Source organism: Coffea eugenioides, chromosome 2 (assembly GCF_003713205.1).
Source record: "Coffea eugenioides isolate CCC68of chromosome 2, Ceug_1.0, whole genome shotgun sequence".
Taxonomy (NCBI): Eukaryota; Viridiplantae; Streptophyta; class Magnoliopsida; order Gentianales; family Rubiaceae; genus Coffea; species Coffea eugenioides.
This window is the reverse complement of record NC_040036.1, coordinates 64,768,444-64,784,921: the sequence shown is the minus strand read 5'-3', so window position 1 is coordinate 64,784,921 and position 16,478 is coordinate 64,768,444. Positions and strand designations below refer to the sequence as shown.

The 16,478-nt window shown below is 35.5% G+C and overlaps 1 protein-coding gene across 1 annotated transcript; it reads right to left on the bottom strand.

The window, feature by feature from the left end:
- Window positions 1-9,879: 9,879 nt before the first annotated feature.
- LOC113760035 (annexin D3-like) lies at window positions 9,880-11,475 on the bottom strand. Its single transcript, XM_027302613.1, has 4 exons — window positions 11,324-11,475; window positions 10,977-11,122; window positions 10,017-10,244; window positions 9,880-9,885 (listed from the first exon to the last, which is right to left on the bottom strand). Exons 1-4 carry the CDS (start codon window positions 11,397-11,399, stop codon window positions 9,880-9,882), a joined length of 456 nt encoding a protein of 151 aa, XP_027158414.1. The 5' UTR covers window positions 11,400-11,475.
- Between the last annotated feature and the right edge of the window lie 5,003 nt (window positions 11,476-16,478).

Genomic DNA, 16,478 nt, shown 5'->3' with positions numbered 1-16,478 from the left:
TTGACTAAGTGAGGTTTGGGGCAAGGAGGAAGTGATCCCTCCATTGTACATTGAGTTGATTATTGTTCATCAAAGAGAAGGTGCTCATCCTTGTGATTGGTTTTCAAGTTTGAGGAAAGCTTGGTAGACAATCGGTTTGATACTCTATCTTATTCTTTTTGTTCAATAAAATTCTCATTGCTTATATATATATTCTTAATTCTGATCAATATTGCTCTCTTCTTTAAATTTACTTGATTGATCACTGCAAGAAAAGAAGGTAAATTTTTTATTAAGGAAAAAGTGCATAAACTCAATTAAGTTTTTAATCAACCTAATTCACCCCCCTCTTAGGTTGTCTTTAGGCCTTACAATTGGTATCAGAGCTTGGTCTCTTTGAGATTAAGCTCAAGCGGCTTGGAGTAAAGATGACAACCAATCATGCCACGTTTGTTGAGGGGCAATCTGTCACTGGGCCTCCTATGTTTATTGGTTCCAATTATGTTAGTTGGAAAGAAAGAATGATTATTTTTTGCAATTCATTGATATTGAGCTGTGATTTATTGTGAATGAAGGACCGCATGATGCTAACATTCTTGATGCAGATACAGGTTTGTTTCGGCCAAAAACAAGAGTTGAGTTGAATGCTTAAGATAAAACCAATCTCATATTGAATGCCAAAGCCATGAATGTTCTTTATAGTGCTTTAGACTCAAATGAATCCATTAGAGTAAAAGGATGTAAATCTGTCAAAGAAATGTGGGATAAGCTAAGAGAAATTCATGAGGGTAGTGACAACGTGAGAGAACAGAAAAAGTCTATCTTGGTCACAAAGTATGAATCATTTAAAATAGAACCCCTTGAAGATATTGACAAAATATATTGCAGGTTCAATGACTTGATCAAAGATCTCGAGGTGTTGGGCAAAGAATACACATTGGGAGAGAAAAACAGAAAAATTCTCAATGCATTGGGCAAAGAATGGGAAAGTAAAGTGACTGCAATAGAGGAGACTAAGGATTTGAATTCTGTGCCTATTGAATCTCTCATTAACTCACTAACCTCCTATGAGTTGAAGTTGAAAACTAAAGTGCAGGAGGAAGAGGACGCGAGAGCAAAGAGAAACATAGCTCTAAAGGCAGCCCAAGGTGATGATGATCCAGCTCTGTTGGATGATGAAGACTCGGATGGTGATGACAACGATCTTGCTCTCATCACAAAAAGCTTCAAAAGAATCTTGAATAAAAGGAAGTTTAGAAGGGGAGGACCTAGCAATCAATTCCAGAACCAGTCTTCAAACGCAAGGAACAAGGGAAAACAAGAATTCAACAAGAAACAATTGGACAAATGCTACGAGTGTGGACAGCCTGGACACTACGCAAACGAATGCTCTCTAAAGAAAAAGAAAGATGGAAAAGCAGATCGAAAGCCAAGGTTCAACAACTTCCAGATTACATGGAATGAATGCAACTCCGAAGGCAAAGTTGAAGAAGAAGAAGAATCAGATCAAATGGCCTTCATGGCTATTGGAGATAATGAGGTAACTTCCATACACTCTCAATCTGATAGTGATGATGAAGATGATGATGATCTTGAATCCTTTGTTGAAAAATTGCATAATGCCTTGAAGGAATCTTATGATAAAAACAAGCAGTTAAAACAAAAAATTATAAGATAAAAACAAGCAGTTAAAACAAAAATTATTTTCTCATTCAAGAAAATGCAAGACTTTTTCACCAAACTAAACAACTAAAGACTGACAATGAGTGTCTTGTAAGAGCCGGATGTGATGTTTAAAATGAACTTGATAGAAAGACAAGTGTTTGTGAAAAGTTAAAGGAAAGACATGGTGATTTGAATAAAAGGATGGACAATTTGGATGAGATCTTAAAAGCTAGAAAACAAGATTATCTCAAAAAGAACATGTCAACCACCTCTCTTATTACTCATAAAAGAACATTAGCACACAACAAAAATGCACATAGTTTCACAACATATAAAAGGAGTGGATTGAGATTTATCAAACCATTACATACTAAAGACTCTTCCATTGTGTGTAGTTTTTTTTGTCAAAAAGGGTATTTGAAAGGAAATTGTTATGTGAAAAGAAATCTGAACAAAGGAGGGAAATACATGTGGGTAGTTAGACACAATGCTAACTATTGAGGACCCAAAAGTTAAAGGGTACTAAACACTCTCTCTTTTCAGGGAAAAGGCTCAAACAAGTCAAGATGGTTCATTGACAGTGGCTGTTCAAGGCATATGACCGGTGATCCTTCGTTGTTCATAAAGCTAAAATCAAAATCAAGTGTAAAGGTGACATTTGGTGATGACGTGAAAGCTAAGACAATTGGAATAGGTGATATTGGTAAGGATGGTGAAACTTTTGTTCATAATGTGCTCTTAGTTGATAACTTAGGTTATAACTTGCTTAGTGTTAGTCAATTATGTGATAAAGACTTGAATGTGTTGTTCAAAAAACATGAATGCATTGTACTTGACTCTAAATATAATGTTGTGTTCAAAGGTAAGAGGTTTAACGATATTTATATTGTTGTTCTTGATAAACTTGATTCATCTAGTTTCCAATGTCTTAAAGCTTCAAATGAAGATCCTTGGTTGTGGCATAGGAGACTTTGTCATTTTAACATGGATTTACTAAAGAAAATTTCGAAAAAGGAGTTGGTTAGAGGCTTGCCAAAAATCAGTTTTGAAAATGACAAAATTTGTGATGCATGTCAATTTGGGAAGCAAACAAAAATTTCCTTTAAACCAAAAAAGTGTGTATAAACTTCTAAACCTTTGGAACTCTTGCATCTTGATTTATTTGGTCCTACTCAAATTACTAGCTTGGGAGGTAAGAGATATTGTTTTGTAATTGTTGATGATTATTCTAGATATACTTGGGTGATATTTCTTGCTCATAAAGATGATGCCTTCAAGAATTTTACTTCACTGTTTGCTAAAGTGCAAAATCTACTTGGTTTAAAAATTGTTAAGATTAGAAGTGATAATGGGACGGAATTCAAGTTTTGTGGTTTTCCAGAATTTTGTGATCATAATGGCATAACACATGAGTTTTCTATTGTAAGGACTCCACAGTAAAACGGTGTTGTAGAAAGGAAAAATAGGACACTCCAAGAGGCTGCTAGAACTATGTTGAATGAATGTAGTTTGCAAAAATATCTTTGGACTGAAACAGTAAACACCGCATGTTATGTGATGAATAGAATTCTCTTGAGACCTATTTTGAATAAAACATCTTATGAACTGATTTTTGATAAGAAACCTACGGTTGGATATTTCAAAGTTTTTGGTTGCAAATGTTTTATTTTGAATTTAAAGGAACATCTTGGTAAGTTTGATAAAAAAGTCTAATGAAGGAATATTTTTGGGGTATTGTGAGAACAAAAGAGGATATAGAGTCTTTAATAGAAGAACTCTTGTGATAGAAGAAGCTATACACATAACATTTGATGAAACTAATGATGATAATTCCAAAAGTTCGTGTGAGGATGATGATGTAGGTGTTCGTGAAGGAATGAAAAAGCTAACAATTGGAGATGAAGGAAACTCTAAACCAGCAGCAAAGGAAATGGAGGATGAAGCTCATGATGATCAAGAAAAGGAAGATGAAGACAAGAATGATGATTCATTCAAAGACCTTCCCAATACTTGGAAATTTAGCCAAAATCATCCAAGAGAGCTTATAATTGGTGATCCATCCGAGAAGGTAAAGACTCGTTCCTCATCTAAGAAATTGATAGACAATTTTGCTTTAGTCTCTCTTTTTGAACCCAAAAATATCAATGATACTTTAAAGGATGAAAACTGGATTTTGGCAATGCAAGAGGAACTTAATCAATTTGAGAGAAATAAGGTTTGGACACTTGTTGATAGACCTCAAAATCAACCTATCATTGGCACGAAGTGGATATTTAGAAATAAGTTGGATGATAAAGGTGTAGTTGTAAGAAATAAAGCCAGATTAGTTGCTAAAGCATATGCACAAGAAGAAGGAATTGATTTTGATGAAACATTTGCTCCCGTAGCTAGATTAGAAACGATTAGAATGCTTCTTCCTTTTGCTTGCTTCAAAGGTTTCAAATTGTTTCAAATGGATGTTAAAAGTGCCTTCTTAAATGGTTTTATTGATCAAGAAGTATATGTGGATCAACCCCCCGGTTTTGAAAATACAAATTTCCAAGTCATGTGTTTAAACTCTCAAAAGCATTATATGGACTAAAACAAGCTCCAAGAGCTTGGTATGAAAGATTGAGTGGTTTCTTGATTGAAAATGGTTTCAAAAGAGGTATTGTGGATACCACACTTTTTACTAAGAAAGTGTTAAATGATCTTCTTATTGTGCAAATATATGTAAATGATATTATTTTTGGTACTACTAATGAGTATCTATGCAAGGATTTTTCCATCATTATGCAAAGTGAATTTGAAATGAGTATGATGGGAGAATTAAATTTCTTCCTTGGACTTCAAATACATCAAGCCCTAGAGGGAATTTTTATAAATCAAGCAAAATACACCAAGGAATTACTGAAAAGGTTTGGCATGGAGGACTCAAAGCAAGTTGGAACTCCAATGTGCACTTCAACAAAACTTAACAAAGATGAAGAAGGTAATCATGTGGATGAAAAGTACTATAGAGGTATGATTGGAAGCCTATTCTATTTAACCGCAAGTAGACCTGATATTATGTTTGCTGTTTGCTTGTATGCTAGATTTCAATCTTGTCCAAAAGAATCACATTTGAACGCTGTTAAAAGGATTTTTAGGTATTTGAAAGGTAAATTAGACTATGGTCTTTGGTATGCTAGATCTTGTGAATTTGCTCTATATGGATATTCGGATGCGGATTTTGGTGGTTGTCGTGTGGACAGAAAAAGTACTAGTGGAACTTGTCACTTTCTTGGTAATTGCTTAGTTTCTTGGTTTAGCAAAAAATAAAATGCAATCTCTTTGTCTACAACCGAAGCGGAATATATTGCCGCTAGTGCATGTTGTGCTCAACTTTTATGGATGAAGCATACCTTAAATAATTTTGGATTGTTATATGACTGCATGCCTATATTCTGTGATAATACTAGTGCTATCAATTTGACCAAAAATCCAATTCAGCATTCTAGGACAAAACATATAGATATAAAACACCACTTTATTCGCGATCTTGTTCAAAAAGGTAAAGTTTGTGTGAATTATGTTTGTTCTAAAGATCAGATTGCTGATATTTTTACAAAAACTTTGCCATTGGATCAATTCATTCATCTAAAATCAAAATTAGGAATAATCGAAAAATCATCTTAAAAATTTTTCAAAGCCTTCGGACGTCTGAAAGCATATGAGCGGACGTCCGATAATGTTCTTCAGCTATTTTCCCAGAAAGCACCTGTTCGGACGAAACTGTCGGACGCACGACTTCGTTCGGCCGTCCGACAGTGCAACGGTACACTTTTTAAAGTAACTTCCCTCCTCATTTGCTTCAGACCTTTCTTCTTCTCTTCTCTTTCAGACGAAAACTGACTCACCTTTCACTATCAATTCATACTTTTCTGAAGCACCTAGTCCAAAATTGACTCAACAAAAAATTTTCCTGATCATTGCGAGTTCATCTTCCTGATTTTTCCACCAAAAATCATCACATTTCGACAGTTCCCAAATTTTCCACAAAACCCTATTTTCCCATAACCACTCTGATCAATCATCTTAAAGGCTCGTTTACTCCAAAATTCTTGTGAGATTCGCTCCCATACTATTGTGTGCATCATTAGCATCATACATCTTACACATTTCATACAATGGTGAATCTAAGAGGAGGAAAAGTGCCTGCCGGACGCAAACACACACTCAGGGATGAGGATGCTGATTCTCCTAGGGCCAAAAGATCCTCCAAACGTTTCAAAAAGGGATCAATAAATGCTCAAACTTCACAGCCTTCTGCTCAGCCTGAATCCGGACAAGGGACTACATCTCAACCGCCCTCCCAATCAACCACTGTCTCCCCATTCTTTGATGAAGCTGCCAAAGAAAAACACTCCTGAATAATCCAAAAAGGTTTCATTCCTCAACGCACTATAAATCCCTCTGAATTTCGCAAGATAGGTTTAGAGTCCATTCTGCGTCTCTTTGAATTCCAGAAATGGTCACATATCATTTCCATGCCTAAAGTTTATTACCCTGAAATGCTATATCAATTCTTTGCCAATTTTAGGAAAAGCACTGACCACACTGAAATTATGTCCAGGGTAAATGGGGTAGATTTAGTGTTTGATCCTGAGATTGTGAATACTGTTTTAAATACTGTGATTGAACCAGGATGCAAAAGTAAAATTGCCAATTTCTTTTCTTATGAAGAGCATCCCACTGTTGATAATCACTTTGCCAGTCCTAAGATGTTGTCCTATTTTCAAAATAAATTTTCTGCCCCTGCTGATGCAAAACTAAATGACCTTGCTCCTGTGAATCTCATTGCTTTCTCAATCATTTCAAATTTGCTTGTGCCTACCGATGGTTATAGGACAGATGCCAATAAAATGGAGCTGTATCTTTTTTATTGTTTTCGAGAAAAAATTCGCATTGACTTTGGCTTTGTCATGTACAAGTTTTTACTTCGCTTTACCACTGATTCTAGTAGAAAATTGTCTTATGGAAAATTTCTTCAGAAGATTTTTGATTTTTTCAAAGTACCCATCCTTGGTGTTTGTCCCAAAGAAACATTTTCTTCTGCCTTTACTAAGGCTTATTTTGAGCGTAAGAATCTTGTCTTTAGGGATAATTTGTGGGCTTATAAGGGGGCTATGTCTAATGAACCTAGATCTAAGGCTGCACATGATCCCCTTCACACTCCATCACTGACTTCTATTCATCCTAGGAAGACTGCCACTAAGGCATCTTCTTCTTCAAATTCTGAAGTGGTTGACCTCCTTCGAGATCTTAAACAACATGTTCTACTTCTTGAACATGGTCTCATGCTCACCATGTCATCCGAGCAACAAGCAGACTTCCTGGATAAAAAGAATCTTCTCTTTCCCCCACCTGTGGTTGAGGAAGTTCCTTATAGCAAAGAGCCGCGCTCTACTGATCCCAGTTCATCAGCTCCTATTCGCTCTATGAGTCCTGCTCCCATTGACCTCACCTCTACTCCCGTGACACCTCATGATCCTTCCACATCTGACAAAGGCAAGAAACCAGTTGGTGAAGATGCTGAAGATGATGAAGACACTGAGGAGGAGGATCTCTCTCAGTATCTGCTCACTCGAAGGACCCCTGGGTCCACTTAGTTTACCATTTAGGATCACTGGTCCTATTAGGATCATTTGCATTCTGTTTGACTGTTTTCTATTTGCTGGATATTATATGGCTGCCTCGAATTTTTTTTGTTGTTTCTTTAATTCTGGTGCTTGTAATGTTCAAAACTGGATATGTGGATGTAATGTTATGAATGTTTAGTTCTTGTTATGAATGTTTAGTTCAAAAACTTTGTTATGAACGATCAGTTCTTGTTCATGTTACTGTCTTTTGACTTTTGTGATGACAAAAAAGGGGAGAATGGATATGGCTGGACAGTTGGTAAAATGTCTGGACAGTTGGACAGTTGAATTGACTGGACAGTTGGTAAAATGTCGGGGATAAACTATTTTAAATAAATCTGTGGAGTAGCCAAGTGAGGGGGAGTTTTTCAGTTTTTGTTCTACGATTAACTAAGTAAGGGGGAGCTTTTGTCAAATGAGAAAGGGGGAGCCTATTTGTAATCATCAAATTTCATTTCAAACCATTGTTTTGTCATCATCAAAAAGGGGGAGAATGTTATTCTTGATTTTGATGATCACAAAGCACTTTGAAATGTTTATCTAATTCTCTTCAAATATAAGTGTTTTGCTTTTAAGAGAATCAGGTACAAAGGTGTCAAGGAAAGAAAATCAACCAAAAGAAGAAGCAAAAACAGGGCACTCATGTCGGACGTCCTAAAGGAAGCTGTCGGACGTCCGAAAGGATGAAAAACATCAAGAAGGAAACTCTGTCGGACGCTCGTAAGGAAGCATCGGACGTCCGAGAAATTTCGCAAAGTTTTGATGACTCTCTGACGACGTTCGGACGCAGATGCTGTCGGACGATAATATCCCATCGAACGTCCGAACGACAACTTGGCTGATTTTCGGACGATGAGATCGGACGGTGATTAATCTGTCGGACGTCCGACGGCCCCAACGGCTAGCTGACTCTTCATATGCCTACTATCCGTTGGAAGCATTATTGAAGCCCATTTTTTGGTCCCCTTGAAATACAAACGATTCTGAACCAGTGAGGGATTTTTGCACACTTTGTTTACAAGATCTCAAGAGATATTTTAGCTAGAAAATAGTCTCCTAAGCAAGATTTGTTCTCCAAGTGGTGTGAATTTCTTGTAAGCACTTCTCTTGTGTTTGAAATTTTCAATAGTGTAGCTTTGTTGAGGGTTATCTGAGTGATAGTAAAACTTCCTAACTTGACTAAGTGAGGTTTGGGGCAAGGAGGAAGTGATCCCTCCATTGTACATTGAGTTGATTATTGTTCATCAAAGAGAAGGTGCTCATCCTTGTGATTGGTCTTAAAGTTTGAGGAAAGCTTGGTAGACAATCGGTTTGATACTCTATCTTATTCTTTTTGTTCAATAAAATTCTCATTGCTTATATATATTCTTAATTCTGATCAACATTGTTCTCTTCTTTAAATTTACTTGATTGATCACTGCTAGAAAAGAAGGTAAATTTTTTATTAAGGAAAAAGTGCATAAACTCAATTAAGTTTTTAATCAACCTAATTCACCCCCCTCTTAGGTTGTTTTTGGGCCTTACAGTCGCCGATGAAGTCTAACGACCAATTTTTCCTTAATTTATAGAGGACCAAGGTACGACCGTTGATCACCCCTAACCAGAAAATATTCCTAGGTACGACCGTAGGAATTAATTTTTCAATTGCATTAATAACTAGAAAAACCTAACCCTAATTAATAACACGCTACGAGGGTTATTTTAATTAGATTACACATTCCCCTAATGTGTAAACACACCAGTTGCTACTAATATTAATCAATCAAACAATTACGGATTTAATTGACTAAATTGGCACGAGATTAAGAAATCACATTGAACATCGGGCCCTTGACATCCAATTAATAAAATAATCCCATGAAAATTCAAGCAGACAACGTGCAAATATTAATAAATTGAGGAACGCGTGAAAACTAATTAGATCTCACAGATTTTTGGGACTGCGCCGTCGAATTGACCCTTGACTAGATGGAAGGCTTAGCCACGCCGCATAATTAAATCTCCACGCAAATTAATTGATTGCGAAGGTATTGTATTTTTTTTTAACTAGAAAGTAAGGAATAAAAGATGTCTTTTCCGTTGGGGAATATTGTCGAACAGTTGGCGTGTGTCTGACAAAGGGAAAGGAAAAGAAAAACTAAAACTAAAACTATCCTAAGAGCTAGTGTTCCACCCGCCTATCCGTCTGTTCCCTTCTTAAAGCCAAAGATAACTAATGCTTTTCCTATCTTCCGTGGTCCCCACCATTTTGCCACAAGCAAGCCGAATTCTTCTTGTTTTTTTAGGCCTCCGTGCATTACTTTGCTTTCTTTAGCCGAATGACTAGTGCTCCTTATCCCGTGGGCCCCCACCGAATTGAGAAGATGAATTACCAAGGATTGGCCCTGCCGAATTGACTCTTGTTTCCTATTGCTAGTAGGACTTCTCCGTACTGGTCTTCTCCTCATCAGCAAAAGGGTAGGAAATTAGTTTTTTGTTCCTTTCTTGTGGGCCGCGTTGATAGAGCTTTTTAGAAATCTCCCATGTCTCAAGTAATATGCTCCAGAAAGTCCCTTCTTTTTGATAATTTTCTGCTTCACTCCTGAAATTGATTCCAAATACCAAATATAAGTAAATATTACCAATTAAAACACTATTTGACAAGGACAAAAGGAGACATTAATAATAAAATTACTAACAAATGATACCCTATCATTAATTAAGAGAAGATACCTTTTGTATTGGCAGAGAAACATTTGAACTGATGTCCTCTTCAAGTGAACAGTCAAAAAGTGAGAAATGAGCCTTCCTTACAGCAACGAGATGATGAGGAAATGATGCACATGCAATCTCAACAATTACTTGGAATTCCCTGATTCCTTTCTTCCTTGATTTCAGAGCTTCATTTACAAGCCTTGCATCTCTTTCAGGTGGATCATATGTCCACAAGATCACAGCGTTCTGTCACCAATCACCACAAAAACTTGCACTTTTAGAGTTGAAAAGTTTACTGTGTGCAGTGTGCTTGAAAGCATCAAGTTCAAAGATATGCATGCTCCCCTTTTCTTTCTAAAGATCAAAGAGCAACTGCAGAATGACGTGTATTACACAAAATAAGGCAGTTCTATAACACTTTCAACTGGCCTTGATTTCGAAATATTGAACATGAAATGCGGGGTATCAGAGTTATCCCATTCTCAACAGAGACAGAGATAAGTATGGAGAATTTACAGAGAGCCTACTCAGTTGCCAAGGTAAGCAGGCTGATACTCTTATAATTCAACAGAACTTTACTACCATTGAATTTGTTTGTACATCAACATCCTTGCGATCACAAAAATAGTAGGAAACCAGTAGTAAAACCAACATCTAAGTCAGATAAGAAGACATTATAAAAAAAAAAAGCATACATAAAAGTGAAATTGGATAGAATACAAATATTTGCATTTGAAATTTATTTATTTGCAGTTCTAGAAATATTGTGAAACTGAGTCCAAATGCAACACAACAAGAATGCCATTTTCAAGAGAGATTAAGTTGGAAATTGCATAAGCTGGAGAAACTAGAGAGAGCCCTTCCAAATTTACCCTAATTAGCAGTGTTCTGATACACTTATGGTTCAACGGATTACAAACTACAGTAGAAATCAAACTAATTATTACGCAAAGAAGTATTTTCAGGCAGTTTTGTTACCCTGAAATCACCAGACAATTCAGAAACGAGCTCATCAATTAGGGACTTGTTGTAAAGCTGCTGAAATGTTTCTCTGATGTTCTTCCTTTGGCTTGCATTTCTGCGTCCCAACACCTTTATTATTGCCTTCTCATCAGTCCCCCATCCTGAAAAATGAAATCCAACCAACCAAATCACCATTAACGTCAAACAATTACATTCGCAGATGAATGAGTACTACAATAATCAAAACCCAACCAAAAAAAAAAAATAGTTAACCACACAAAAATAGGAGGCATTTAAGGAAGAAGAATCAGCAAGAAAAAGGAGTAGATAGTAATTCTTGAAGAGTAAATTAAGAGAGAGACCTTGGAAGGCTTTCTTCAGTGTTTTACAGTCTTCAGCAGGAGATGGAACAATATCTGGTACTCTCAGTGTAGCCATTAGTTCTCTTCACTTGGAATCTGTCTCCTGTTTCTGTTTTGTTTTCTTGACTTTTTTTGTTTTCCTGTTTAATTAGTTTTCCCTCCCCTGTAGAGGTGGCAAAATGGGCGGGATGGGCGGGATTTGCTTGGGTTTGAAATGGAACCGAGTCATATGGGTTTGGGCCCAATCTTACCCATATGTGTTTTGGGACTAACTTGGGCGGGATCATTTTGGGATGGGTTTAGATTGATCCCGCCCAATACCCAAATCCATTTTCTACATATTTTTTTTCCTTTAATTCATTTTTTATTTTTATATAATTTTAATATTTTTGATTTATTAAATTTCTTTTAGTTTTATTAAATAAACATGCAAGTGCTTTATACTCAAGATTCCCACCAAAAATTGGATTAACAAATAAAGGAAAAGATAGATATACAGCCATATTCCAACATATATCAAGATGGCCAAGGTCCTTAGGATGTTGAATATTTATCCTTATCATTGTCCAAGGATGACAGGTCTAAACTAACTGAAATGCTGGAAATTCTTGTGGATAATGACTAGGAAGACTACTAGATTATATTCGCTGGTATGACTATAAAAATTGTTAAAGATAATTTTTGAATCTAAGATTCCGTTTGGATTGACTTTTTTTTCAAAAAATAAGTTTTTCAAATACAATGTTACAGTAATATACAATAACTCAAGAAACATCCCATCCATATTAATATATCAAATATTTCAAAAAAATTTTATAGTAAAAATTTTTCATATACACTGCTACAATAAAATATTTCAAAAACACCTACCAAAAACAGTTAATCCAAACGGAGCCCTTGCCATTTGAGCCCAATGGGTACCCAAGTATTTTCCATCCTTTCCCATTCATTAATGGGTATAGTTGGGATGTGTCCCAACTTAAACCCAATACCAAATTATAATACCCATCCCGCCCAAAGTTCCTTTGAGCATGGGTAGCCCATTGGGACTTGGGACAAATTGCCAGCTCTACTCCCCTGCCTGAGAAATGGCTGAAAAAGTGGAGTTGAAATTTATTTGTTCCAGTGGACATTTTTGCCCTTGCTGCAGTTTTTATTCCTTTCCAACTCTTTTTTTAGCCATTTTTTTTTTATAAATTAGATTATCAACAGTGGTTTTTCACTTGTTTCTTGATCAGTTAAGTCTATGACATCATTTTCATTTAATTATATGATATCCTGACAGGAATTTTTATATAAATTAACTTTTCTCTTTCATTTTAAAAAATGATGATGTGACAACAAAGATGTAGCAAAGATTTTTGGAGCTATTGAAATTTTTGAACTGTTTAAACTATTTGCTTAGTAGGTTTGTCGCATGTTTGGAAATAATTAGATTTGGCATTAGAGTTTGAAATATTTGCTTGGTGGTGATGTTGTTGCAAATTTGGAAGAAAGTGTTAAAGAAACTAGTTTTCGTTTGTTTTTTTATAGAACAAGGGTAATTTAGGGTATTTGAGGAAAAATCTAGCTTGATGGACCTATTTTGTTACCTAAATAGTTAAGGCAAGGGAACTAGGTATAATTTTTAAAATTTGAGGGAGCTCTCTATAGTTGTTAGATACTTCATGGGAGGTTTGTGAAATTATCCCTTTCAAAAAAGTACCGCAATTTACTTCGACCCCTATCACAGATAAAAGTTGCATATAACAAAGTGGAAGAAATGCAAGAGATACTTGTTGCACCTCAAATACATGCAGATGCATTAAGTAGTGGAACTCACTTTCGATATGCCTCTGGAAATTGACTTAGACATGCAACACCTTGTTTCTTTAGATTATGCTACTTACCGTAAATATCAAATGGATGATATGGTACAGTAATAGTGAAGAAGAATACAGCGGAAAAAAATCAGATGAGATACCAAATTACTTTGACGTAGTGACCGTTTTCTTTTTCTTTTTAAAAAAAAACAATGTTTTTAAGGATGCTGAGAATTTCTTTAATTTATTCTTTTACTTTAGCTGAATTTTTAGTCTTTCCTCTTATATATCTGAGTTGATATAAAAGGATTTTAGTCTGCTCAATTTCAGATACACTTTGAAGCGAAAGAAACCAGCTGGTTGAAGCCAATAAGAAATCTGTGTTCCAAAAAGCCAGCATGGTTAGGCGATAAATAGAAGGAAATTTTTATTAAAGATTTCAACAATTAGAAAATAATTAGACTGAATTGGCAGAGTAAGAAATAAATATACAGCATTTCGAATTTGTTAAAATCAAGTGTTCCATGATTGTGTGGTGTCCTAGGGCGTGAAAACGACTTAGCAATATACCTAGCACCTTCCTCAAGCAAATTTCAATCAAGTATCCATGGAAGATGGGCATTACTGAAGTAGTTAGGTCATCAATAACTCTTCCATTTCTACCAAACGAATCATATGACTCCCTTTTTTTTTCATTAATTGCAAATCATACATTCATATTTTCTTAACCACCGAGCTTTGACTCAGTGATCATCAGAAAGGGACTAAATCCCTCTTTGGGTTATAGGTCGGGTTTTAAACTCCAATTGTTTAAAAAAAAAAAAATCTAAAGGAGGCGCTAGAGCATCGGCCCTTTGATCTAATCAAGTCTGTATATCTACTAACCTCTTACACAATTTTTTTAGACTTTTCCTTCCTTTAAAATAGAATAGATTATAGATCATAGGAATATTATCATTACAACAAAAAAAAAGCATTCATATTTGCTTAATCAAAAATTTTTTTTTTTTACTTATGTCACTTTTTATGATATGATTTTTGGGTTGGCATGCCTGACAACACTCGTGAAATAAGGCCTACCATGTTTAAAGCTCATGTAGTATTTATCCCATGAGTTGCACGTTCAAATCTTCTTTCTTGGACGGCAATTAATAGTGGGACATCATTCTATATAGTAAACAACTAAGTCGGCTTAATTAAGAACTGGTACGAAGTACCAACTACTCTTTTGTCGGTGCCCTCCTCCCTGATATTATAATGCGATGAAAAAATATCCTTACCAATTGCACGAGTTAAATTTCTACACACGAACAATTCTTCACTAATTTTTACAAGTAAATTTAAATAAAATAGTGTTTTTTTGCGGCCACATTATCACTTGTAATGTGAAACAGGATGCTAAACAAAGGCAAAGAAAACTAAAGTCGAAAATATGATATAACATGACATAAAACTTTAAGCAAATATAATCTTAAATTTTGAATTTACTACTTCTAGATTCTGTAAATTATTCAAGAAACTACACAAAATAATTAGTATAAATAGTGAGGATACCGTTCCTGCCAGATATTGAATTCTCACAAGTTAAGAGATGTTAAAATCCAAGAGGTTTGCACCTTAAAAGAAAATGATGAATTCAAGAATTAAAATATCAGTAAGTCAGGGTTTCTGTAATTGAATTTTTTTGGCAAGAAATAGACTGACATTTTAAATTAATTTGTTTAGGTGTACTTTTACCTTAGAGAGGGATTAAACAACTCACCACATCATTGAGCTTAGTTGTTGCATACTCTGTCCGGTTGCTTCATAAATCTGGGAAACACATGTTTCATACCAAATTGATTTCTTAATGGGGCACAGATCGAAGATGTTTCCTGAAGCATGTGTATCTTAACATGCTTCTTTTTTTCTTTCTACACAAAACAGGCTATGTGAATATTATTTTCCATAAAAAAACAAAAGAATTTAATATAAACTCATACTGAATCGATTAGATTTACACGTATAATATGTGAGGAATAGGATTTATCACTTAACATCAAATTTTAATTCTTGATTAGTTGTACAGAGTGGGTGGTGCAAGTCAATGCTGATAGTTGATTACATAATTCTTGGACAGCCATTAATAAGATCCAAATAAATCCTTTTCGAGCTATAATCTAGAACAATGACTAAAGCAAAAGACAGACACGAGGCATTGATATAGCAGGTCGACATGCATTCACATCTGCCTTTTCAATTCCAGGCTTGTCTCTCTTTTGTCGATATAACTTTTGGTTTGGCCTACCATGTTTAAGGTTGAACAACATAAATTAATATATCTACTGACTTACACAACCAACCCTTTTTTGTTGGATAGCTATTAATAGTGGGACATCATCTGAACTAGTAATGACTAGCTAAAGCTGCACCGGTGGGAACTGGGACATATCATTTGTTGTCGTTCTCTCCTGCGTGAATCATGTGTCTCAGGATTGGATCGATTTCTTTATTGCACGATTTGTCGAGGGTACTAGTTTAGGAGCAACCAGTGGGATTTGACTCAATTAGTAAGCAAAAATCACTTCTTTATAAAAAGTTATATGTTCAAATTTCACTATTGATGTAAAAACAATGTTGATGAGCGGCGTGTAAAAACTCTTTAAAGTGATTTATAGTTTCAGAACATGTTCTGACCTTTGATGATGATCGAATCTAAACACATTCGAACTTTTTTCAAGCAAAAAAATGATAAAATATTCATTTTAGATGTCTTTTTCTTCAACTAAACGGTAGTAATACACTCTATCTTCAGTAATAAAACCCAGTTTCATAGGATATATTTGTAATTTTGGCCTTCATGATGTCAGCAAAGGGGCCCAATTTTCTATCAAGGGAGGTCAGTGAAATTTTGAGAACCTCAGGGGTGCCAGTGAAAGTGTCAGAAACCTCAGGGGAGGTTTCTGAAATTATCCCTTTTTTTTTAAGTAAGCAAAATGCTAGGATTATTTGCTCAATTGATCTTGCAACGTGCAATGTTGGATCTACATTGTATAACAACCAAGAACTTAATAATTAGCATTAGGATGAAAACGTAAGCTGTCGAAGTAGATTTTTCCTTCTGTTCCAACCGGCACATTGGATAATTGGCATGGGAAGGCTAACCTACGTGTCACATACTCATGATCAACCTATGATATCGTTCACACGCTCTTGACTAACCTTATAATTTCTGTTAGATGGCCTTCACTGCTTAGCTGTAATGTGTGATCCACAGGTTTTCATAATTCAATGACCACATTTCTCTCGAGAGGACCAGGCATCGTAAATTCATGATAGTCACATCGGATGTGAACTTGGAAATATCTCTCTTG

Bases quoted from the DNA above. Each gene is read 5' to 3' on its own strand.
- LOC113760035 (XM_027302613.1), bottom strand. From the start codon at position 11,399: ATGGCTACACTGAGAGTACCAGATATTGTTCCATCTCCTGCTGAAGAC. The intron at 11,123-11,323 runs GTCTCTCTCTTA...TTCATTTTTCAG, and splicing joins ACTGAAGAAAGCCTTCCAAG to GATGGGGGACTGATGAGAAG. The intron at 10,245-10,976 runs GTAACAAAACTG...GATTGGTGACAG, and splicing joins AATTGTCTGGTGATTTCAGG to AACGCTGTGATCTTGTGGAC.